We start from the raw sequence: 24,809 nt of genomic DNA, 5'->3' as shown, positions 1-24,809 counted from the left end.
CGGGAAGCCATATATAAACATGACAGATCGCGAGAAGGCAATCTCGAGCGTTCCTCAGACTGAGCTCGCTGATTGGGGTGCCCACACTGGAAATCACAGCTTCTTTTATCCGATCGCAGACCCTCGCTTGCTCACTCTCGTCAAGGCCGCCCACACCTAAGACAAGGCTGACTTGACATCGATGAGACGGCTGTCTGTCACGGATCGCCGTTCGCCCGTTTTATCGGAACACGGAGAGAAATTTATTTTATTAACTTCTTCATTCATTTAGCTGACGTTTCTTCGGGGGAGCGTGGCGGCGTGGCAGGTTTGGCCGCATCCCGCTCTCTGGGGGGTCTCGGATTTGAGTACCGCTTGGGGCACCTTGCGACAGAGTGGCGTCCCGTCCTGGGTGTGTCCCCTCCCCCTCCAGCCTTGCAACCTGTGTTAGGCTCTGGTTTGCTGTGACCCCCCCCCCGCTTGGGGTGAGCAGTTTCAGACAATGTGTGTGTGTGTGTGTCTCTTCCGCAAAGCAGCTTACAGTGTGTAAGCCATACATCTTGCATTACCCCTTTATACAGCTGGGAAATTTTTACTTACTTTAATTCAAGCTAGGTACCTTGATCAAGATTTTTGTTTGGAAAAATCAAATCTGACATAGTTTAGTTGGAGTAGCAACCAAAAAAAAGCAGAAGCAAATATTGTACTTTTCGGATATATTTAAAGCAACATATGAAACACAGAAAGGGTGAGGTGGCGTGACGGGTTCGGTCAGTGCCCGCCGTGTGCCGGACCTGGCGTTCAAACCCTGCTTGAGGTGCCTCGTGGTGGACTGGCATCCCGTTTTGGGTGCGTTCCCTCCCCCTTGTGCCGTGCGTTGCCGGGTTAGGCTCCGGCTTGCCGCGACCCCGCTCGGTATGAGCGGTTGCTGACAATGGATGGGATGGATATCAGAAATACGGGTAATGGACACAAAAGGTAAATGTCAGAAAAGCCCGAGTAAACATTAGACAGCGCCCGATCTCCAGCATTCCTGCACTTCCATTTGTGATGTCACCTGTGAGACCTCTATGTCTAGATAAAAGCAAGATGGGCCTTGAGAGCAGTGTTAATTGGTGCTGGGAAGACAGTGGACTGTGAGCACTGCTAAGGTCACCTAGAGCTTTTTCAGGGAGCTGTGATCCCAGGGCCCTCAGGGGCTGCAACAAAACGTAATGGGCGACTCCACGGACTGGAGAGGCAACGGGAGAGACGACAGGCAAGGACGGCAATCCGGGGCACCGGTGCTCCATACCGAGGCCCGGTCGAGGAGCTCTCGTCGCTGGGACAAGCGACGCTGGTACCATTTGAAAAACCTGCCGACGCCAATCTGCGGGAGGGGAGCGGAGGCAGCCGAGCGGCGGGATGATGGGATATGGTCGGGTGGGTTGCCCTTCGCTCTGATCAGGGTTGGTGGCTGCGCTGATACGTCGGGACAGGCCAAGGTGTACCGAAGGCCCAATTACCCGGATCCAACATTGAAAGGTTCTGGCAGTTCCATCGTGATGCAGAACGTATTAAGGCAAGGCTCTCATGCAATTATGGTACAAAGTGCCATCGCGATACAACGCTTTACAGCCGATGCCTTCCCACATTTTACCACGGCGCAGCGTCTTCTCTGGGTGTGTGCGCACGTGTTTGTGCGTATGATGTTTAATGAGAGCCTGCACGCTTCCGTTTACTGCAGTGGACACAGATTGTAGGTGTTTCTGTAGGTGTGCGAGGGCCGCGTAAGTGTGTACGTATGAGTCGTAGGCGTGTGTGTGTGTACAATTACAGCGTGTTGTAAGTGTGGTTTTCTCGTGGTGTTTGTAGAGTTTGTAGCCTAAAAACATGTGTTTCAGGTGAAATGGGGCTTGGAGATCGGTGTGAGTTGGGGTGGATAGTATCTACATTTGTTGCTCTTGGACCGAAAGGTTGCAGGTTCAAATCCCACCTCCAGCTGTAATAGTCCTGAACAAGGTACTTACCCTAAATTGGTTCAGTAAAAATTACCCAGCTGTATAAATGGGTAAATTGTTGTGAGCCACTTTGGAGAAAAGTGTTGGTTAAATGTGTTATGCTGCCCTGGTGTATATCTGGGTGAATGATGGCAGGGAGTGTAGTGAATCTGGTAGTGTAAATCACCTGGGGTAAATGTATCACTTAAATACTACTTAATAATCTTTGTATGTAGCTTTGGAGAAATCATGGAGTGTTATGACTATGTATATATATATATAAACATTACATTTGGAAATGTTTTCTTCCACATGGGGTGGCATGATGGCGCAGCGAGTAGCGCTGTTGTCTCACAGCATCTGGGTGGTGTCAGAGGACATAGGTTCAGTCCCTGCTCAGTCTGTGTGGAGTTTACATGTTCTCTCTATGTCTGTGTGGGTTTCCTCTGGGTGCTCTGGTTTCCTCCCACACTCCAAAGACATGCTGTTCAGGTTCCCCTATAGTTTGTGAGTGACAGAGAGAGAGAGTGTGTTCCACTGATGTATGGATGAGTGACCCAGTGTAAGTAGTGTATCTAGCAGCGTAAGTCACCACGGTGAATAAGGTGTGTGGGCTGATAACACTCGAGTTTATTGGAAGTCGCTTCGGAGAAAAGTGTGTGCTAAATAAATACATGCAAGGCTTCTGGAAGTGGTAAAAAGAAAAATTTTTTTTAGTACTTAGATATTTTTAAAGTGGGCTGCTTGAGGTTGCTGTGGTACATGGTTTCTGCATCCATATCAGTGAGTGTTTTAAAATTCTGTCTATGAAACTTTCAGTCCAGCTCACCAGACTTTGACCTCGGTAGCAAGTCTAGCTGTTCCGTAGATGTCTTCCTCATGTCCAGCGCACCATCATTCCATGTTCATGCTCTGGTGGCTCTCATTGTTCTGTCAGAACAACGTGTCTTTGAGACACAAGGCTGCTTTCAGACTCCAGCTGCATAGCAATTCCTTCTTTATAAAAATCAATATTGGATCACCGAAGCATTCATTTATCAGAAGAGGCTTTCCAGAATGGGCCGACTTTAATAGCACGGGTCCAAAGGAGTTGCGCTCTCAGTACTTCAGTGACATTGCTGCTGAAGGTGCTTAAATGGTTTCGCCATCAGCATTGGATTTAAATCATTATGGGATGATTTCACTGATGGAGCTGGTGAAGGATCCTTTATATGTGTGGTCAACAGTTACTTAAAGATCTGTTCTCGGCTGTTTAAATATGAGCCGTCGATAGTTGGCTGAGTGATGCAGGTGACTATTGCCAGCTCTGCCGTTGTGTTTTTCCTCACAAAACACGGTGTATTACAGCCAGGGTGTGTGACCATCAGGGTGTTGACCATGTGGTTTCCCTCACAGAGTGTATGACTACCAGCGTGTGCCAGCTCCACTGCCCCAAGTCCCACACGGGTCCAGCCCAGCCAAGCGACCCCGCTCCTCCTCCAGCCTGCACCGCAGCCGGGACAGACTGCCCTCCAAGAGCAGGTCAAGGCCCAGCTCTTCCAGGTCCAGCAGGGCCAAGTGTGAGTGCTGGGATCCCGGGGGGGTGGGGCGGCTCTAGTCGCTCACAGGCTTAACAAGTCAGTGCTCGTGAGACAGGGGATGCAGAGGATGACCGGTGTTTTCAAATCAGGTACAGGGTTCGAGGGCCTGCTGAGGAAATGCAGGACGTTGGGAAAATCGATCACAGTCAGACATCAACCACAGAGCGTGCGCGGGTGCGTGTGTGTGTTTGCGATCATGTCTTGTCAGACTTAACGAGTGAGCAAACGTCCCCATAAGGACAGTAAACCTCGGAAGAACAGATGTCGCGGTGACATCCCCACAAAATATATCCTTCAGCTTTCGCGCTTTTAAGTTTCATTAGGGTGGCATTATACGTACGGAATCATTTATTGCTCCGGAGCGAACGTCCCTGCGAAATCTCGCGAATGATTGGAAAGCAAACGTGTGTTTCGTGTGTTTTAGCGGCAGCAGCGAGTTTGCGTGTGCGTGCGCGCGTGCGTATGTTGTCGTAGGTCAACAATGTGGCTTTGTGCGTGCTCTTTTTTGGGCGCATCGCTGCGTCTGAGAGCGTGTGCGCGCGCGCGGCTGTGTCATATGGGGTCGGCAGCGGTTTGCGCTCCAGGGCACAGCGAGTCACACCAGATGGTGCCTTCATTAAAAGCCCCTCCGGTGCAGCCCCTCTCCTCCTAATGGGCCCTGGCCTATCAGCGCGTGCAGTTATACCAGATTAATAGTGCAGAACAAATAAGAATTGTTTATGCTGCTTTATTACAACTCTTAATAGTTTTTACTGCCGGCGCATCACACTCAAATGAGTTTGCCTTTGTAGCTCAGAGGTCACAAAGCTGCGCGTTTGAACTCTTTGCTCTTTCTTTTGCCGCGGCTCTCGATCGCTGAACCGGACGGCGTTCGAGATCCGTCGTGCGTTCGTGCCGCGGGGCGAACCAGGCTTCCGAGGGGGCGTTGCTGAACGCTAGCGCTCGGCTGAGAACGGGCCGCGTCGAGCATTAAGGTGAAAGCGAACGCAGATCCGGCGACCTTCGGGGCCTATCTGGACCCCACCCGGACCTCGGGGCTGTAACCCCACCTCCATTTCCCATTGGATTTAATTCGGGCTCCGGGCACTTCATTGATCCTCCGTGAACATGCTTTGTCTCTTCTCATCTCCTTCATCACTCCCTCGATCTCCCCTCCTCTCTCTTCTCCTCATCTGTCCCTCTTTTGTTTCGCCTCCGTTGTTTCCTCATCCCACGTTTTCCACCCGTCGCCCTCTTTCTCCATCCACTCCCTCTCTACCAGCCTTTCCTTTCACCCTCTCTTACTCCCGTTTGTCCCGCACCCTCACTACATCTATCCCTTCTTTCCCATTTTTTTTCCATGTCACGCTCCTTCTTCTTGTAACTCCACAGCCTCATCGCCCATCCGCTTTTACAATCGCTCTCTGCATCGCTCCTCCCGTCTGATTTTCTGTCTCCCTCTGCAGTGAAGATGGAGGAGCTTCAGACCATAAAACGGGAACTGACTCTCATCAAGGTGCAGATTGACGGCCTGCTGGACAGTCTGGACAGAATGGACCGACAGCAGCGGGACCCAACAGGTATTTGACGGCAGAGGACGGCCTGTCTCCCCTCGGATGTGGCCGTGGGGCTCTGCACCCTTTGACCGGTGCCAACAGGCCAACTGACACTCCCCCCTCCCATTGTGTTTCTCCTTGTGAAGTGTTTTTGTCTGAGAGCTTCCGTGCATACTTTGTTGCACTTGTTGAATATTATCGCGATCAGTCTTTCTTCTTGGGCGGCAAGGTGGCGCAGCGAGTAGCGCTGCTGTCTCAGCGCCTGGGTGGGGAGAGAGGATGCGGGTTCAGTCCCTGCTCAGTCTGTGTGGAGTTGGCATGTTCTCCCTGTATCTGTGTGGGTTTCCTCTGGGTGCTCTGGTTTCCTCCCACACTCCAAAGACATACTGTTCAGGTTCCCCCATAGTGTGTGTGTGTGTTCCACTGATGTATGGATGAGTGACCCAGTGTAAGTCACCTTGGAGAATAAGGTGTGTGGGCTGGTAATACTACATAGAGCTCATTGGAAGCTGTTTTGGAAAAAAAGTGCCTGCTAAATAAATCACTGTAAATATTCTCCAGTTGCACACGCACACAACACACCCCCATTTCCAATAACTTGCTCTTGAGTAATGAGCGGCGCACGTATTGAGGGGCTCTTTCACTGCCGTGTTCATTTACTCTCTCGGTGGGTGGACTCTTCTCTTTACTAATGGCTGCCCCCTTCGTGCGCTCGCGATCAATTGTGCCCCCTGTCGCTGCTGGGCGATCGATGCATTTGGACTATCCTGGCAGCTTATCGCTTTGAGTCCTGCGGTGTCTCAGTTGACCACACAAGCCCTCTGCACCACAGTACTATTACCACATGGCTGCTCCCTGGTTCTCAGACACTTTTTAATTAGATTCAAATGTTGAGCGTATCAAGACTTTTGGCCTGTTGGTACAAGTGTAAAACCATTGAAGGTTTTGCATCTGACCTTGCCTGTCTAGTCCATTGACACCAACAAAAACATTACATTTACACTTATTTAGCAGACACTTTTCTCCAAAGTAACTTCCAATGAACTCCTTATTCACCAAGGTAACTTACACTGCTAGATACACTACTTACAATGGGTCACTCATCCATACATCAGTGGAACACACACACACTCTCTCTGTCACTCTCATGCTATGAGTGAACCTGAACAGCATGTCTTTGGACTGTGGGAGGAAACCAGAGCACCCAAAGACTTACACTGCTAGATACACTACTTACAATGGGTCACTCTCCACTGATGTATGCATGAGTTGAAAGGACATAAACGAAGCATCGCGATGAGCGTTGCCGGGCGCAGGATCCTGCAGGCCACCGGGTTGCTGAGGAGGGAAAGCGCCCAGAGTGCCCACACTGGTGTGCCCTGTTTGCAAATAAAAACACACCGTTTACTTTATGGTTGCTCCTTCAGTGGGACCGTGATCATTAACGCTGCGATTGGATCCATTATTACTCCAACAAACATGCAGTCAAGTGGGAAAAGATTGAGCTTTTATTTGGTGCCTTAATTCCACAAGACCATCTGTAGACCTGTTATCGCTGCAGATGTTCAAAAGCAGGTTTGAAGTACACGCGGTCCGGGAACGTGTCATACGGGACATTAATCGACACTCTTACGATATTACACAGTGTGTCACAGTAGGAAAGTGTGAGTCAAAGTAATAGGCAGTGTGTTTCAATAACGGATAACGTGTCACAGCAGTGGACGGTGTGTTACAGTAACAGACAGTATTTTACAGTAATGGACAGTGCTTTACAGTAGTGGATAGTGTGTCGGTGTAACGAACAGTGTTTTGCAGTAATGGACAGTGTTTCACAATAATGGACGGTGTGTTACAGTAATGCACAGTATTTTACAGCAGTAGACAGTGTGTTACAATGATGGACAGTGTTTCACGGTAATGAACAGCATGTTACAGTGATGGACAGCGTTTCGCAATAATGAAGAGTGTGTTACAATCATGGAAATTGTGTTGCAGGAACGGACAGTGTTTTGCCGCAGCAGAGAGCGTGTCGTGGTAGTAGAGCCTCGATAATGCCACGAAAAAGCGACAGCTCTTGGGAAGGTGTTCGGTACTCCCGAGGGCGCTTTGCTTGGATTTACTACGGTGCGTTTGTTACACACAGGGTCTCCCCCAACTCGGGACGGCAGCCTGTCGGCGTCCCCATACCACGGCCCAGCCAGCAGTCCCGAGCGCTCGCCCAGCAGCCACAGCCCCCGGCGCCGCCCCCGGAGAGAGAGCCCCGAGCTGGGGGAGGCTAGCGATGACGACAGCCACCGCCTGGTAACTGCAGCGATGCGCCGCAGCCGCTGCGCTGGGTGAAAATCCTCCGCGCCGCGTAACAGTCTCGACGGCGCCGCTGTTACGTCCGCACGCTCCTTCCAACGTTACCTCTCGCGCTCACACCGCGCGTGAACCCGCTAACCTTTTCCAGAGTCGAACTTAGCGATTCAGTCCCGTTTACCGCACCCCGACCCCATCGCTCTCATCTAATACACCGGATCGCATTCCTACACGTTATTAATAATCACGCCCGTACACTCACGCCGCGGCAATACGCCTTACGGCTCCCGCTTTCATTTCAGCGGAGCCCCTTTCGAGATATTTCATCCGCGCGAGCGATTTCCCTCGTTTACACGCTGCGGTAGGACGGGGCCCACTTGCTCTGTGCGTTTGGGTGGGTTGAGGAATGGCTCCTCTGCGTGGGGGACCAGAGATAAGTCCAATAAAGCAGAGAGGACCATGGGAAATTGCACTGACAACTGATAAATCTGGCTCAAGAGCTGGAGATGCGAGCGGTGCGCGTCTCGCACAAACGAGGGCGGCGGGATGCTGATGGGGAAACGCACGCGCGCGCGAGTACACGCCCCGCACGAGGGCAGGCGCAAGTCAGCGACGCAAGTAAACGCACATCTCGCACGCAGACATGCTCACATTAGCCGTGTCTGGGACCTGCGAAAAAAGGGGGGGGGCAAATAAACCAACCGCCCCAAACATTTTCCTGTCACTTTTTGAGATGTATATATAGATTTATACAGAGTGTTATTATTCCCCAGAACCCCAAGGACCTAATTATGTGCAATTACCCTGGAGTGTATCCCTACCTGGGTGACACATTAAGTACTTTCTCTCGCCATCACTGGGCCCGTGCTACAAAAGCAAAGCATCAATTACCTAGCAGCCCTGGGGGGAAACCGTGTGCCCCCCCCCACCACCACCACCCCCTTCCTTGCAAGCGAAGGACCACATTGTCCTGGCGACAAGTCTCACGCAGAGGCCGGGACGGTACGCAGCGGGGGCCCGGACAGATGCGCTGCCATTATGGCTTTCTCTCGCTTCCCATCACCCGCCCGTCCTTCTCCTCTTTTTGCCCCTCCCTCCTTTTTCCCGCCCCCCCCCCCCCGCTCCTCCCATTCTGCTGTCTCTTCAACTGTTTACCGCACACCCCCGCCCCCCAGCAGCGTAACTGCCCTAATGGACCTTCGGCATCTCGTTGCACGTCGGCCATGTGCCGTCCGCGTGAATTCTGAGCATCGTCTCCACTGTGCCGATCAGCATCGCTCTTCTTCACAGCGACAGTGCTTGTGCTCGAGCACCGTGTCCGGCTACTTTGCCACCTACCGATCGTAAGAACGGTGGGGGAGCGTCTAGAAAGAGGCGTGGTAGCCATTGGCAGGGGAGCGGGAGGGAGCCTGTGCGGTCGGCAAGCAGCAGGGCCTGCGGAGCATGCGGGACAAAAAGGGCCAAAGCACCTGCGAGGAGGAGGGAAAATATGGGAATCGAAAGCGGTAGTGGATGCATGCAGTGTGTGTGTGTGTGTGTGTGGGGGGGGCTCATCTGCAGGGCAATGGGAAGTGGAGGGAACAGAGGGAAAGGAGATGGTGCACATGCCTTACAATTCAACTCAGGGAAAAAGCACAGGTGTAACAGGAGACAGGGGAAACTGGGAGGCAATGTCAGCCCCCCCACCCCACCCCACCCCACCCTACTCCCAAGAGTCGGCGGTGTGCATCCTTCCAACCGTCCAAACTGACAGGACCCGACATCCCCTTTAACACGGAACGCACGCCAGGGACGCGGCAGAAGTGACTTCCGGATGTTTACGAGCCTCTACGTGAGAGTAATTTGCTTGAGTCGTGAGCAGAGTTACACTGAGCGTACCAGAGTGTACCATGATGTAACTGTGTGTGTTTCCGCCCCACAGATGAACCCCCACAGCTCTGACCTGGAGGACGACATGTGAAGGGGCCACAGCTGAGGTACGCAGTGTAAACAAGTAAGATCGCAAACGCCGCACCCCCCAGCAGCGGAACAAACTGCCCGCTGCTGCACTCTGTCGCACGAGAAACGGTGAAAAAGCAAAACAGCGTCGCTGCCCTGCTCTCGCGACGCCGTGACTCACTTGGTTTCCTGACACACATCCTCGTCGTCTCGGCGTTTGTTTTCAGACTTAACCGGAGCCCGGTGACGGAGCAAGAGGAGGGGCCGCTATACATGGAAGGGGGGTGGCCTTCGCCGGTCCAGCGGTTACCATGGAAACACTCATCCCGAGGACTACCAGTTTCATACTCACAGGACTCGAGCTGCATCAATGTCCATCTCGAAAGCCCCGACACCGTTTCCTTCAAACGCTCACGCCCGCCCCGATGTTTGCTCGTCGCCGCTCGCACACGCAGGGCCGCCCGGCTGCCTTCCCGCCATCTCCGCTTCCTTCCAGCACATCTCCGTAGCTGCCGTCATTTTGTCTTTTTAGCTGGGTTTGCCGCTGTATCCCACCCGCAAAAATCCTCTCTCACTGACACGCCAATTAAAGCTTATCTTGAGGAACGAGGTTCACATCTTCGGCGGAGCCGCTCTGCTGGGATTAACACACGGGACACGAGCAGAAACTGATTTTATCCATGCGAGAGTAATTATCTTCCAGGAAGGGAAAGTGAAAACATACTAACGATGTATAATCCATTTTATCCTGGGTCACATATAATGAAAGCTCTGTCTTCAGACTCATATATTTAAAAAAAAAAAAAAAAAAAGTTGAGCCAGAATATGACCATGGATGAGCCCTTCAGCTCTGGCAGGAGTCTGTGACAAGCGGAAGGGGTTGGGCTGGGCCAGTACCTCCCCGTGGGACCCCCTTCAGCTTTCCTTTATCTGCACCGTGAGCCCATTTTAACAGCAGTGGGAACCCCCCCCCCAGTTACTATGGCGGCAGCTGTCAACACACCATTATCGGGAGGTAATTAATGGCACATCGGCGCTGAGCCTGGGCCCGTTGGGAACCACAGTGACCAGCTGCTGCACACGGAGTCTTGGCACACCGACATTACTTCCCATTACCTCACGTTACCTCACTGCTGAAAAAAGGGGGTCCCGAACATACGGTGCCCAAGGGTGGGTTTGTCGCGATCGCAGAGGCCGCTGGAACTATTTGCGTTACGGTTTGCGGAAACCCAGCCGTGATCTCGGAAGAGATGACCGAGCCCCGTCACCCGGCTCCTGGGTATGTCGCTGACGGTTTGGTGCCAAGTCGCCTCTGACCTCGATGTGAGCGTCACCGACACTTTACAACAGCCAGCTGAAGCCAGCGTCCCTCTATTGTAAACTGGTGTGGAAAATGGTGCCCCCTGGTGGCCTCATAATGAGTACAGCGTAAACTGTACTTCCGTTTCCCTTTCTGGCCCGTGGTTTTGAAACCTTGGAAACACCCCACGGCAGCACCGCCGACGTGCTTCGGCACGCTCTCTATGAGCCTCTGCTGCTGTGGTTGGCATTTAATGGGTAGGGGGCGGAGCTACTGTCTCCCGACTGCATGATCACCGCGGCGATGGGATGGATCTCCGTGCCACTGAGTCTCCAGGCCCAGCCCTCAGTCCGCGCTCCGAGGTCAGTCCCGTCCCCTTGTCCCATCCGACACCCAGCATCCCTACCCATGATGTGTTTGTGTGTTTTTTTACCACGCTTGCCTCCCAAAGTAGCTGGGGCTCTGCTGCGAGGGACATTTGTCTCGGTGTTCACTATGAGCGATGCAGTGGCCCCGTTTCTCCTTCCATGTATACGTTGCAGCGAACTGACTAAACTGGCAGGGTTAGTGTGTAAAACTGTGTAATACTGTAAACTTTCTTGTATCTGATCAGCTCAGTCTGATTTTACCCAGACTTTTCGTTTTGGGTTTCCTCTGCTCTTTTTTTAAAACAACTTTTTGTTTTTTCTCCTGTGCTGTTTTTGTAGATTACTTGTCCTGTTTACGTTTCCGTTTGTTTGCATTCATACAAGCCGAGTGGGAACAAGTACATTGTAAACGTAGTAAAAGTATTTTCATATTGATTACAAAAGACTGCGAGTCCTTTCATTCGCCGCGTGCTTCTTTGTTTTTTTTTTTGCTGCTGCAGAGAAAAAGGGAGAGGAGGATGTGACAAATGTGGGTTTTCTACACCTGCGGAAGAACCTACCCACAGCTGTGAGAATTTTGGGTAGAAATAAGGAGTTAATAGACACACAGAGGTCTGCACGATGGGACATTCATGGCGCTGACACGGCCGCTGGGGATGAACCCACGCGCACGCACACACGCTGTCCGAAACCACTCATCCGGACCGGGGTCGCGGGGAGCCGGAGCCTAACCCGACAACACGGGGTGCAAGGCTGGAGGGGGAGGGGACACACCCAGGGCGGGACGCCAGTCCATCGCAAGGCACCCCAAGCGGGACTCAAACCCCACACCGCCAGAGAGCAGGACCCGGCCAAACCTGCTGCGCCTCCGCACCGGGGGATGAACCTTGCTGTCCAAATGACCGGAACTCCATCGATTCACCTCTCCTCTGTTCCAGGCAGCTGGAGAGAGTGTTGGGCTCAAACTGGAATTCTAAACACAAGAACACAGGTCACGATTGTTCACATGTGCTCAAATGCGGTAAATTAATGTGTGACAAGGTAAAATCAAGCTTAAAGCCTCTTCTCACTGAGTGATCCCAGCAGTGGAACCATGCGGCATGGCACTGCCTTCTCTAAAGTAACAGTTCTGGAGGTAAAATCTGACAATATTGATGGTTCATTTCTCCACTGAAGGGCAGCAATGGCCTTTTTTTCTTTCCTCATTGCGGTATTTTGGGAAACCATTTAAAATGTTGATATATAAGCATAAACATATTCTTTAGACAGTAAGCAATTTAATATGATACATTAAGCCTTTCAACTATAAAATGACATTGCTCACCAGACAGTTGCTTTTGCAATGTGTCCATTAACGCACAAAAAATGTAGAGAAAACCTCACAAACTGTGAAAGTTCTTAATGTAACCCTTTCTTTCGAAGCCACGTCGAAAAATCTATGATATATTTGAGAGATGGATGACAAACTGCAGCTCGTCTCCACAGACCTCCTCTACAGAGAGTGATCAATGAGTCGTAATCTTGGGTATCACAGTAAACGGCAGCAATGCACGTTGTAGCAATGTGTGGTTGGTCTTCGCTTCCCTTTGTTTCGTTTAAAATTGGCGTTCCGTTGTTGAGATGGCCAAGCGATTCACTTTTATCATTTGCACTGACTGCTTAATTTCTCACTTTAATCTCCCACGGAAGGAAATCAAGGGGAACAACTTACCTTATTGCCTGGATACTGTGTACTTCTCACTAATATATTTATTCATTCAGCTGATGCTTTTTTATCCAAAGGTTAAGAAAACAATTATTACAAGCTTACAGTTACGTTTACATTTATTCATTTAGCAGACGCTTTTGTCCAAAGCGACGTACATCTCAGCAAAAGTACAATTTATGCATTGTACATTAAGAGAAAGAGACACAGCTGCAGACATGTGACTCAAGTAAACCTAGTTTGTTACCTACCACTTCCTGCACCAAGGTTCATCGTTCAAGTAGGTGCATAAAACACAGGATAGACAAATCCTGATACCTTCCTACCAAGTTTTTTATAACATTATAAAGATACACAAGCAAACAAAAACAATGCCGAAGTAGTTGCTGAAGAAATGCTTTATCTGGCGATGCTCATGAAGTTACGGTGCATGACATTTACACGGTACGTACATGAGCTGGAAAGATCTTGGGCGAAATGGGTCTGGAAAAGGTGAATTTTCAGACCCTTCTTGAATGTAGACAGAGTTTCCGCAGTTCTGAGTGAGAGGGGAAGTTCGTTCCACCACAATGGAGCCAGAACCGAGAACCTCCGTGCTTTACATTTCATGTGCGGGACCACCATGCGAGCAGAAATAGATTAGCGAAGGGGTCTAGTTGGGGTGTAGCGGTTGATCAAGACCTGTAAATAGCTGGGAGCACTTCTGTTGATGCATTTGTAGACAATAACCAGGGGCTTTAATTTGATTTGGGCAGCTATAGGAAACCAGTGCAGAGAAATGAGAAGAGGAGATACGTGGGAACGCTTTGGCACATCAAACACAACTCGTTGAGCAGCATTCTGTAAAAGCTGAAGAGGTTTGATGGCAGTAGCGGGAAGGCCACACAGGAGAGAGTTGCAGTATCCAGATGGGATGCCACCATGGCCTGGACAAGTAGCTGAGCAGAGTAAGTTGTGAGGTAGGGACGGATCCTGCGAATATTGTGCGAGAAGTATCTGCAGGACTGGGTTGTGGCTTCGATGTGCTAAGAGAAAGATAAACTTGAATCAATTGTTACTTATTCCATTAATATTATAGTCACTCATTTACCCATTTATACAGATGGGTAATTACCTTGCTCAAAGGTATTAGAGCTGGTGGAGGGGGATTGAACTCGCAACCTTTGGATCTAAAGACAGCAGCTCTAACCACTACATGATACATATGAAGCTCTTAAAAAATAATAATATAAATGATCATAATGATTTAAAAATGATTAAAAGTTGTAGAATGGTCTGAACAAATGCCAGGTCAGCCTGCTGAGGACATGATATAGTTGTTTTATTTGTTACCTGTTGTTCATAAACGTCCATGCGTCAGTGCGCATACCTGCCTTTCATCATCACTGCACACTGTTGCAATTAACTATGTCAAAAAATTATGTAGGTATCCACACTTTGTCTGGGATTTCTAAGATGGAAAGCAATCTTTATGAATAGCATTATTATTATTATTATTATTATAGAGCGCTCTTCTCACGCAGTGACACGGAGCACATCTTCCTTAACACAGGCAAACAGCAAGAAAAACTGATACAAACAAAGAAGACAGTCAACTAATGGCTACCATAATGAAGAACTTATTATAGAGCTATAAGTATCCCTACTGGCCACCGGGGAAAGGAGCAAAAACTCCCAACTGAAGGTTAAGGGGAAAAGAAAAACCTCTGGGGGTCCACGGGCCAATGGTTGCCCACCCCTCCTGGGCATTCTAGAAAGTAACAATTTGTAAGCCAGCATGTAACAAGTAATAATTATAATGCTGGTAAATGGCATCTTGGATCCGCAGCTCGGCACGGAACGTCTCGATCGTCACGGCAGATGGGCATCATCCTCCGTCGGCACGGGATTCGTCTGTCACCGCTGGCCGGCCTCCTCGGGTCTCATGTAGCGAGGTAGTGCTCAACGAAATATAGACACAGGCAGCTACCCCTCCCATTCCAGCCAGCGCTTTAAAACAATATCTAGGTGTGCAATTATTCATTCTTACAGATGAAATACATACACACACATTTTCAGAACCACTTGTCCCATACGGGGTCCCAGGGAACCGGAGCCTACCCGGCAACACAGGGCGTAGGGCCGGAGGGGGAGGGGACACACCCAGGACGGGACGCCAGTCTGTTGTAAGGCACCCCAAGCGGGACTCGAACCCCAGACCCACCGGAGAGCAGGACTGTGGTCCAACCCACTGCGCCACCGCCCCCCTCTTGTGGATGAAATACAGACGCTATTTTAGATGTTTACTGTTGTGTGCCCGCAAGAAAAAGGGTCGACTTTTACATGAAGGAAACTTTTAAATCAGTTTTGAGCGCGTTAATAATTCAAAAGCATTTGTAGATTAGTGGTTACGCCACAGTTACTGGGGGAAGAGGAAGGGGTAAAGTTGGGTTAGTTAACCATTCATTTTAAGATCAACAGAGCATCTGTCATGTTGCACAGTGCCGTGTGAGTGTGTGTGGGGTTTGCTCTGAATCCTCACTCTGTGTGTGTGTGTGTGTGTGTGTGTGTGTGTGTGTTTAATCCTGTTCTAAAGAAGAACAGGGAGTCGTTCTCGGTGAAGCACTGCTAACATTGGCTGGACCTGCAGGTCAAAATCGAGTGTTCGGTCGACACTCCTGTATTTTGGACTGTGTGCTGCTGACTGCTGGGAACCGACAGTGTGTGCACGCACACGCACACACACACACCGGGCCTTGGATCTGATACCAGGCAGCGGACACCCGACTTGGCCTTCCGCCTCCTTGGACTTTTGTAAGGAAACCGCCTTTTCTCAGTGGGTCTGTGAGTTATTTGAGCAAACAGTCAACGCTAGATTATAGAAAAGCATACACTTTATTATTTTTTTAATTATTAATTAGTTAATTTTTTTGGGGGGGGGGACAGTGTGTGGAATACTGCAGCTCTGTGGTGGGTGAACGTGAAAGATCCGTGTGCGGGCTGTGTGCGCAAGGGGGCTCACCTGTCGGGTTCGCCTACACACAGGTGCATCAACTGCCGTGGGGGGTGCGAAGGGAAGCGCGTGCATGAGCCGCGCCCGCCTGCGGCACGTCGAGGCTCACATTGTGGCCGCGAAGCAGGTATTTGACCTCGGATCGACCACACGCACAGAGAAAAACTCAGCAGTGAACTTTTAAATAAATCACGTGATAAGCCACACGTCACGAGAACGTGTTTTTCTCCACGTTAGTTATAACGCTGCGTACCTTGTTGTACCGGCAAACATTTACAGCCTGCATTCAATATAAAACTGATCCATCAAAAAAAATGAACAGGAATCGATGGGCACTACTTCTTTTTCTTTATTAAAACAAAATAAATCCCGAGCCTGGTTTCTTATTTCAGCAAAATCGATATTTCAGTAAATGGATATTTGAATGCATTGTTTATATGTCTTTAATTCTTTGCTTTAATGCTGTAGTGCTTATAGTTATTCAGAAGGCCTTCTTGGGGGGGGAGGGGGGGGGGCTCTGTTTTCATCACACACACACACACAAAAGGGGAATCAGTGTCACAAGTTCATTAAGAAATCTGTACAATGTAGGAAAAACCAGAGAAACTGCCAAGACAGACTGATCTGAAGCCATATTTCATCCCAAATCCCTGCAGTTTTTATGATCGAAACATAAATCAAACGATGTGGATGACAGCGCATTTCGCTTCGTATTCTTGTTGTTCAACTGGTCATCGGTTCAGTTTGTGCTCAGATTTGTCTCGCCACACTCGGTTTCACTGAAACCGCCTCCTTTCCCTGACCGATTCCTCCTTGTGGCCTGCGCTGCTTCTTCCACCTGTGTTCCTCGAACCCACAGAGCTCAGACATGGCTGCCCAGCACAGCAGTCCTATCACCACCCATGTGCTGAACACCGTGGACGGCATCCCGGCATCCCAGATGCCCATCAGCCTGCACCGCCTGGACACCGCTCTGACACTGTGGAGCCTCATCTCCACAGGGTACGGCCATGCGAGAGGAAAGGATACCTGTTACCATGGTTACTCAAATCGTATCTGTAGAGTAGGGCAACAGTCAGAGAAACATTAATTTATTACAGAATTAGAGGGGTGGTGTAGTGAGTAGGTGTTGCCTTTGGACTCAGTGGTTAAAGGTTCAAATCTCCCCTTCTACAGCAGTACTCTTGCTTAAGATCCTTACCTGAGTTGCTCCTGTAAATTAATACCCACCTCTATAAATGGGTAAATAATAGAAGGTGGCTTAACACTGCATGTTGCTTAGAGAAAAGTATCAGACAGGTGGATAGATGTGCAGTAGGTTCCTTAGAATCAAATGAATAGGTTCTATAAGTCTTTATCATTAAACCCATGTGGGACAGCTGACAGCATAGAGGTTAGTACTCCTGCCTTTTGACCCTAAGTTTGCAGGTTCAACTCCCACTTTCAGCTCTAGTACCTTTTACCAAGGTTCTTACTCTGAAATTGCTCCAGTTAAGTTACCCAGCTGTATAAATGGGTAAATCATTGTAAGCCTGTGGTAATTGTAACCTATAATATAAAATAAATCTACTTAAGTACTGCAGGGTTCTGGTGGTCCACAGTGTATCCCGAAGTATCCTAAGCATAAGGCTTGAATCAGGGTATGTTAAGGGCACTTTAGAGTCACCAGTTTACCTGAAACATGTATTATTGCACTGTGGGAGGAAACCACTTGAACATGGGCAGACTGTACACAGACTGGGTGAGACTCCCACGTCTGAATCCACAGCCCAGGAGCTGTGAAGCACCAGCACTACCCACTATGCCAATGTACCACCATCACATACACTCTCTCAGTGAATATACAAGTGAACTGAAATTGCTCTATACACACACACACATTTTCAGAACCGCTTGTCCCACATGGGGTCGCAGGGAACCGGAGCCAACCCGGTAACACAGGGCGTAAGGCCGGAGGGGGAGGGGACACACCCAGGACGGGATGCCAGTCCGTCACAAGGCACCCCCAAGCGGGACTCGAACCCCAGACCCATCGGAGAGCAGGACTGTGGTCCAACCCACTGCGCCACCGCACCCCCAAAATTGCTCTATAATGTGTGAGAATTCATCTTCATCACAGATCTGTTGGATATTGCATAAATATAGTTCTGTATTACTGTGTATTGTGCAGTATTAAAATTCATCAGTTGGGTCAATGTCTAAGATAAAAGTTAAAGCCTTTTGTCAAACCCTTTGGTTATTCTAGGACTACAGATGATGACGGCCGCTGCCCAGGACTCATCACCAGGGAGGCTTTCACCCCTGGGATGTACAAGATGCGTTTTGAAACTGGACAATACTGGGAAAACCAAGGTCAAACTTGCTTCTACCCGTATGTCGAGGTGAGCAAAGAGACTGACTGGTTGTGTGCTGTCTCACGTGTCTCATTTCTGAGCGGTCTCATAATTTTCAGGGTCCTTCTACTTCCTCCGGGGGCAGCTGGTAGGGTTAGGGTTAGGGCCACTGCCTGTGGCCCCAGAGGTTGCAAGTTGAATCCCCCCCTCCAGCTGTGGTACACTTGAATAAGGTACTTACCCTAAATTATACAGTAAAAATTACCCAGCTGTATAAATGGGTAAATAATTATAAGTACCTTAATGCTGGAAGTTGCTTTGGGGAAAAAAGCATTAGCTAAATCTCTCTCTCACACACACACACACACACACACACTGTCTGAAGCCACTCCTCCCAAGCAGGGGGTCACGGTGAGCCGGAGCCTAACCCAGCAACACAGGGTGCAAGGCTGGAGGGGGAGGGGACACACCCAGGACGGGACGCCAGTCCATCGTAAGGCACCCCAAGCAGGACTTGAACCCCAGACCCACCAGAGAGCAGGCACAGGCCAAATCCACTGCACCCCCCACTCAGCTGAATTAATAATTAATTTTTGTGTTTCACTGTGGGAGAATTCACAGCATTTAAAAAAGTGGTGTTAGAACTTCCTTCGTTCTTACAGCCTGCTCGCAGATAGTGTGTGGTTTACTTTTGACCACTGTCCTTAACTTGTGTTTGTTTCCAGATTGTCTTCACCATCAGTGACTCCGCTCGGAAGTACCACGTGCCCCTGCTCCTCAGTCGCTTCTCCTACAGCACCTACAGGGGGAGCTAGAGAGCGCACTGGCATCTTCGTACAGGATGATTGCGTTTCGTGTAATGAAATTAAATTGAATTAACGACATTGTGAGGAAATTTAAGGATTTTTTTTTTTTTTTCAAGTTACGCTGAATTGAAAATGGTTTGCTTATATCTGTGGCCATTAATCCTTGTGACACATACATCAATAAAATATAATTTCTAATTATCTGGACAATGAGCTGTGTTGGTTTTGTTTGGAATCTTAGAATTTGCGAATAAAATTTCAGAAAGCAAGCTTGCAAGGACCGAGGTAAGAAGCACAACAGAAATTCTTTGTGGAGTTCATGAAAGCTGTCAGAGAGAGAGCTACTGAATTCTTTAATCCAGCCTTGCTTCTTCCGTCACCTCATCAAAATCTAAAATATCATTTAATATGCAGAATCAGAAACGTTTAGGGAAGACTTGGACAAAACCATATACGGGGCTCGGTCTCTGCACTTCGACCCTCTCCGAAATTCCAGTCTACTGTCTGGGTTTAGAGCCTGCGATCAGTCACTCCGCGCTCGATTACCCTGGCCTGGCTTTGCGTTTAGTGACTCTGAACTCGATTATTTCGCGTCGGATCTGGGCCCTGTAGCTAGTACTACACGTTGCGAAGGGACGGAGGCGTTTTGATTTCTCAGTGGTCGCCGGCTGAGTGTGACACAATGGCGGACGAGGAGCTGGAGGCCATCAGACGGCAGCGTATGGCCCAGCTGCAAGAGAAACACGGGGTGAGGCAGCTGCACGAGCCTGCGGGAAGCGCGAGGGCGCGCCTGTGTGTGTGGTGCGCGCGCACGCACACTCCGTAGGAAACACGCGGGGCAGCGTTTCGCTGCCTGCACGCGCCGTAGGCCACGCGCCGTGCCCGATAACGGACGGCGGTGAATGTCGACGTTGCTATGCAGTAAAAACGTAGTTATAGTTGTTCGAGTAGCAGCCAGAAGTGGTCAGACATATTGGTAAAATCGTGGTTAAAAAAAAACTAAGCCCCCCACCCCCGTAGACTGAACGACCGCAGGCGTGGGGGGCGTGTGTGGACCATCATGATGTAGTAGTACTACTACTGGTCTGGCGTTTATAATACAGTTTCTTTATTAAACAGATACTTATGTCCAAGGCAACTTTTAATGTTAGACATTCAACTTCACAGCCTTTGGCCCTTTTCCCCTCTGAAGAGCCATTGTTTTACACCCTGGAGGTTGTTAGTTCGAATCCCAGCCCCCCTGGTATTCGTCAGGCACTTACACATTCTTACTGGAGCAATTCAGGGTATTAAAAGGTAAATAACTGTAAATTTGATCTAACATTGTGCCATAGAATAGAGCAAAGGAGTCAACTGAACAAATAATAATCATGATGGTGTTTTACTGAAGTAGAAATGTGAGTCCCGTCCCCTCCAAGGCGATGCTGGTCTGTGTGTCAGTTCTACTCTGCTGAAGAGAGAATTTGGACTTTTTTTTTTGTTGTTTTTTTTGCTGTCACAAAAAAGAGAAAGGTGGAGCTCAGTCGGCTCCTTGACGTCCTCATTGAGTGTAACCCGTCCTCCTTAGGTTGTGCGGAGCCCTTCGGACCCTGTAAGCCACCTTGGGCGATGCTGTGCATCTCAACTCCAAACTGAAACGGCGGCAATTTCAGAAGTTTTTCGCGCTCTTCCCTGTATTACAAATATTGCTGCCAGTTACGTTACTGCTGCGATTTAACAGATTCAGTGCTTTGCATTTATGAATTGCATTGCATTCCATTGCAGTCTCCTGGGTTGCTTTTTCATGCGGTGCTCGACGTCTGTCCGCTGGTGCTTTCTGTTCGATACCGTTCACTAAAACAATGACACCCAACAGGGAACTGGGTCAAGAAAATAATTCCTGCCCTTTGAGGACGGATTGCTGTAGACCTTGTCCGAGGTGTAGAAGTTTGCCATAACACTTCACGTCCTGCCTATATAAATAATGAAGTGCGGGTAGGTTTGCGGCCCTCTAACGGAACCCGACGGGAGCTGTCAGCATGAAGCTGTTCATTGTCCTTGTCCCTTGGCCGTATGCTGGACGTACCGTGACACTGTACTGCATGCGCTGTAGACCGTACCACTGCACATGGTCTTACATTTATTCATCTAGCGGACGCTTTTCTCCAAAGCGACGTACGTCTCATAGAAAATACAATGTATGCATTACATTAGCGTTACGTTACATTACAGAGACACAGTTTCAGACGTGCGATTCTTAAATGCGGTTAGTTTCCTTCCACCATGTGATCCAATGTACATCACACGAGTAGCTGCATAAAACTTTCTCCGAATATCCACGATTCCGAATAACCTTCCTAGTAATTTTTTTTTTGAGATGCATATATAAACATTTAAATTACATTACAGGAGTAGGTTTGTTAAGATTTATCCAGACATGATCTTAAAGTTGTGGTGCATGAACATTTGCACCTTACATGAACTTAGGAGATCATGGGTGAAGTGAGTCTGGAAGAGGTGAGTTTTAACACTCTTTTTAAATGTGGACAGAGATTCAGCAGTTCTGAGTGAGAGGGGGAGGTCTTCCTGAGAAGCCTGAGTTGTGCCGTGGCAGTGCAATGACCAGCCTGCTAGTCACATCTTCCCCACATTTGCCTTCTCCTTTACATTGAACTTCCCATAACAGGAGGGTAACGCATTTCTTTCCCATTTCCCAGAACTCTTCAAATGATCAGCAAGGACAGCAGGAAGCCAAACAGAGGTAGGACTCAAAGTTTTTATTTAACTCCAGTACAGATTGAAAGCACAGCATTCTTATGTGGAAGCAAGTGCTTAATCTGAATGCATAGTTTGGTAAATCTGCAAATATAATTAAGGTGACTGGGTTACCTGTTCATTTATTAAGACTTATAACTTTCCACACTCTTCAGCATTAAACATTTTGGTCACAGGGCTGTTTCTTTAATTTCACATCCTCCTGCTTGCATGTTCTGCTCAGTAGAGCATCATTAGTGGAGCCTTATAGAGTCCTATGCATTTTACATATATTTATTTAGCAGACACTTTTCTCCAAAGTGACTTACTCTATGTAGTGTTTTGAGCCCACACACCTTATTCACTGTAGTGACTTACACTGCTAAATACACCACTTACTTACACTGGGTCACTCATCCATACATCAGTGGAACACACACGCACTCTCTCTGTCACTCACACACTATGGGGGAACCAGAACGGCATGTCTTTGGACTGTGGGAGGAAACTGGAGCACCCAGAGGAAACCCACACAGACACGGGGAAAACATGTAAACTCCACACACACTGGGCAGGGATTGAACCCACATCCTCTCACACCACCCAGCTGCTGTGAGACAACAGCGCTACTGGCCATGCTACCATAAGATTTAATATTGATATTTTTAGTTAACCAGCTTGTTATTGATAACCGCTTATCCTAAGGCAGGGTTGTGGCAGGATCAGAGACAGGGTAGTCAGACAGAGTTACACGCAGACTCATATTACGGGCAATTTAGTGTCACCAATTCGCAGTACATGAGCCTCACAGCATGTGGACTGTGCTGTCGGATGTATGTTTAATCTCTGTGCTGTCTGTGGAGTTTGCATAGTGTCCCCATCTCTTCCCGGTGCTTTGATTTCCTCCCGTGGTTCAAAGGCATATTTTGAATGAACCAGTTACTCCTATTTGCCCTTAGTGTTTGAAATTTTTCTTAAGTAATTCAGCTGAAATATTTTGCTGGGAAGTGTAAAAACAACCTTATCAATTTGTTTTTTTAATGTTAATTTATTTTTTCTTAAATATTGGTTAATATTAATTTTTTAGATGATCCCCATATGTAGACACAAATATTGCATAAAAACACTGGATTAATTTGAAATATGATGGAATGTGTCATTCTTTTGCAGAGAAAATGACATCAGGAATACTATTCTGGCTCAAGTCTTAGATCAGTCTGCGCGTGCCAGATGTGAGTACATTTTAATCTGGAGGTCCTGCATCTCACTTCTCCCTTCAGAAGACCGAGGCATGCATTACTCGTAATACCGTATGTATTGGAACGCAAGCCCCAGATAAATGATTTTCTTCACCTGAATTTAATGAGAACTTAAAAGTGCAGCCTTCATACTTCTGTAATGTTACAGCTAACTTACCTATTCGTAACAGCAGCTTTTTCTTCCCCCCATTTTATAATTAACACTGATGCTTAGGACCACTGCTAAAACCCAAAAATTATTTAACACAGGTAGCTCTTTGAGATATTCAGGCTACTGGCTTGGCAGTGATTTTTTTTTTTTTTCTTTCTCTCCCCATTCCTTCTTTTGCTTTTGACTTTACCTCTGTTGTATTCCCACAATGTTGCTGTTTAAATGTACTCTGTTTTGTTGCAGTAAGTAATTTAGCGCTGGTGAAGCCAGAGAAGGCCAAGGCTGTGGAGAACTACCTCATTCAGATGGCCCAATTTGGTCAGCTCGGGGGAAAGGTCAGAAAGACGAAGACTCAGCAGACTTAGACCAAAACAAAGTACTACGATTATGCATATATTGTGCTGCCTTTTTTTCTTCTGGGAGGTTCTCTTGCTTCCCTCCCTGGGATGTTGTCGGGGAGCGGTGGAGACGTGTAGTCGGCTCCACAAGTTTTTACCTTTTGGATTACAATCTTCCAAATGGAATTTATTTGTTCTTTAAGATACCTTCCCTCTCTTTAGTTCTGTCCCTTTCTCTCTCTCTCTCTCTTGCTCGCTTTCTTGCTGTCTCTCTCTCTTTCTCTCTCTCTCTCTCTCTGTCTTACAAAAACACACACACAAATCTATATCTGTCTGTGGTACACAGGAATAGAGAGGTGGGAAGTATGAAACTAACACTTTTACCTTTCAGATTTCAGAGTCAGGATTGATAGAGATCCTCGAGAAAGTTAGTCAACAGACAGAGAAGAAAACAACAGTCAAAGTAAGAAATTATTAACCTCAAAATACCTCTCCATCATTGTATTTAAAACTATTTCAGCATGCATTAATAGGATCCTGAGGATAAAATATGTTAAAGGAGGGGTAAAATTACAGTTCCCTCTTTTTGGGCATGCATCTGTTTTCTAAATCTTATACTTGCTGCTCAGGTTGGTCTGTGTCTGTCCTTCAGTTCAACAGACGGCGTGTGATGGACTCAGATGAGGATGATGATGACTGACCCATGCCTGGGAATCACGGAGGCAAACCTGTGGCTAACTACTTCAGCCAAAGCCAAGCTGTTTGGGTGCAGCCATCTGGTTTCTGAGGGCTTTGCATGTTGAGCACTTCTTGGAAGACAGAACTTTTTAATTTTTTTTCTTCTGCACTGGGATTACTGAAAATCTTCACCCTTGTCACAGTGTTTTTCCCCTTTATTTTCAATACAGATTCAATACATTTTTTTCTCCTCAATTTAAGAAAATGCTGTTTAGTATTTTACAGTTTTTGCATTTTATAGACATCTTTATAAGTAGTGTCATACAAAGCCTAGACCTTTAATTCTTTTCTTTCTTCATTTTGCGGATTTATTTATTTTTTTCTTCCGCTCAATGGTATTGTCAACGGTTTACATCATTAAATGCCTTAAATGGATTCACATGTCCGCCTGGTACTTTAACTGGTATACTTATGGTCCATTACAAAGTATTGGCTTGGTCTGGACTCCATTTTACACATCTGGCAGAAGTCAGAAGTAGCGTATGTGGGAAACACTGTGTGTAAGACAAACATAAAACATTTAGTCATATTAGGATAACAATGGGTATTTTCTAGCTACTTCAGGGGCAGTTGGTAGCATAGTGGTTTGCGGGGCTGCCTTTAGATCCAAAGGCTGCTGGTTTGAATCTCCTCTGCTGCTTATAGTACCCTTCTGCACAACATTTACCTTAAAGTGCTCTAGTAAAATGACCCAAGTTTGTAAACAGGTGTTGATATCTTATCATTGTAAGTTGCTTTGGAGAAAAGCATCAGCTAAAATGAATAAGTGTATAT

At 48.0% G+C, this 24,809-nt stretch overlaps 3 protein-coding genes across 7 annotated transcripts in view; all 3 read left to right on the top strand.

The window, feature by feature from the left end:
- Window positions 1–9,987, top strand: part of LOC108940910 (RNA-binding Raly-like protein) — a 65,471-nt gene extending 55,484 nt beyond the window's left edge. For all 5 annotated transcript variants that reach the window (XM_029256465.1, XM_029256466.1, XM_029256464.1 and 2 more), the window contains 5 exons: window positions 3,354–3,517; window positions 4,984–5,097; window positions 7,217–7,374; window positions 9,296–9,350; window positions 9,540–9,987. In XM_029256465.1, the coding sequence (XP_029112298.1) occupies window positions 3,354–3,517; window positions 4,984–5,097; window positions 7,217–7,374; window positions 9,296–9,334 (475 nt within the window). In that variant the 3' untranslated portion in view covers window positions 9,335–9,350; window positions 9,540–9,987. The remainder of the gene's footprint in view (window positions 1–3,353; window positions 3,518–4,983; window positions 5,098–7,216; window positions 7,375–9,295; window positions 9,351–9,539) is intronic.
- A 5,420-nt stretch (window positions 9,988–15,407) lies between these two features.
- uraha (urate (5-hydroxyiso-) hydrolase a) lies at window positions 15,408–18,982 on the top strand. The gene is made up of 5 exons (XM_018763486.2): window positions 15,408–15,478; window positions 15,710–15,804; window positions 16,537–16,679; window positions 17,923–18,058; window positions 18,736–18,982. Exons 2-5 carry the CDS (start codon window positions 15,751–15,753, stop codon window positions 18,823–18,825), a joined length of 423 nt encoding a protein of 140 aa, XP_018619002.1. The 5' UTR covers window positions 15,408–15,478; window positions 15,710–15,750; the 3' UTR covers window positions 18,826–18,982.
- A 394-nt stretch (window positions 18,983–19,376) lies between these two features.
- Window positions 19,377–24,320, top strand: pdcd5 (programmed cell death 5). Its single transcript, XM_018763414.2, has 6 exons — window positions 19,377–19,564; window positions 21,513–21,556; window positions 22,720–22,781; window positions 23,203–23,294; window positions 23,689–23,760; window positions 23,950–24,320. The coding sequence occupies exons 1-6, from the start codon at window positions 19,499–19,501 to the stop codon at window positions 23,995–23,997; spliced, it is 384 nt and encodes a 127-aa protein (XP_018618930.1). The 5' UTR covers window positions 19,377–19,498; the 3' UTR covers window positions 23,998–24,320.
- The last annotated feature ends 489 nt before the right edge of the window (window positions 24,321–24,809 follow it).

This window comes from Scleropages formosus, chromosome 11 (genome assembly GCF_900964775.1).
Source record: "Scleropages formosus chromosome 11, fSclFor1.1, whole genome shotgun sequence".
NCBI classification, from domain to species: domain Eukaryota; kingdom Metazoa; phylum Chordata; class Actinopteri; order Osteoglossiformes; family Osteoglossidae; genus Scleropages; species Scleropages formosus.
Note: the sequence above shows the minus strand (reverse complement) of the source record. Positions and strands in the feature narration are given on the sequence as shown.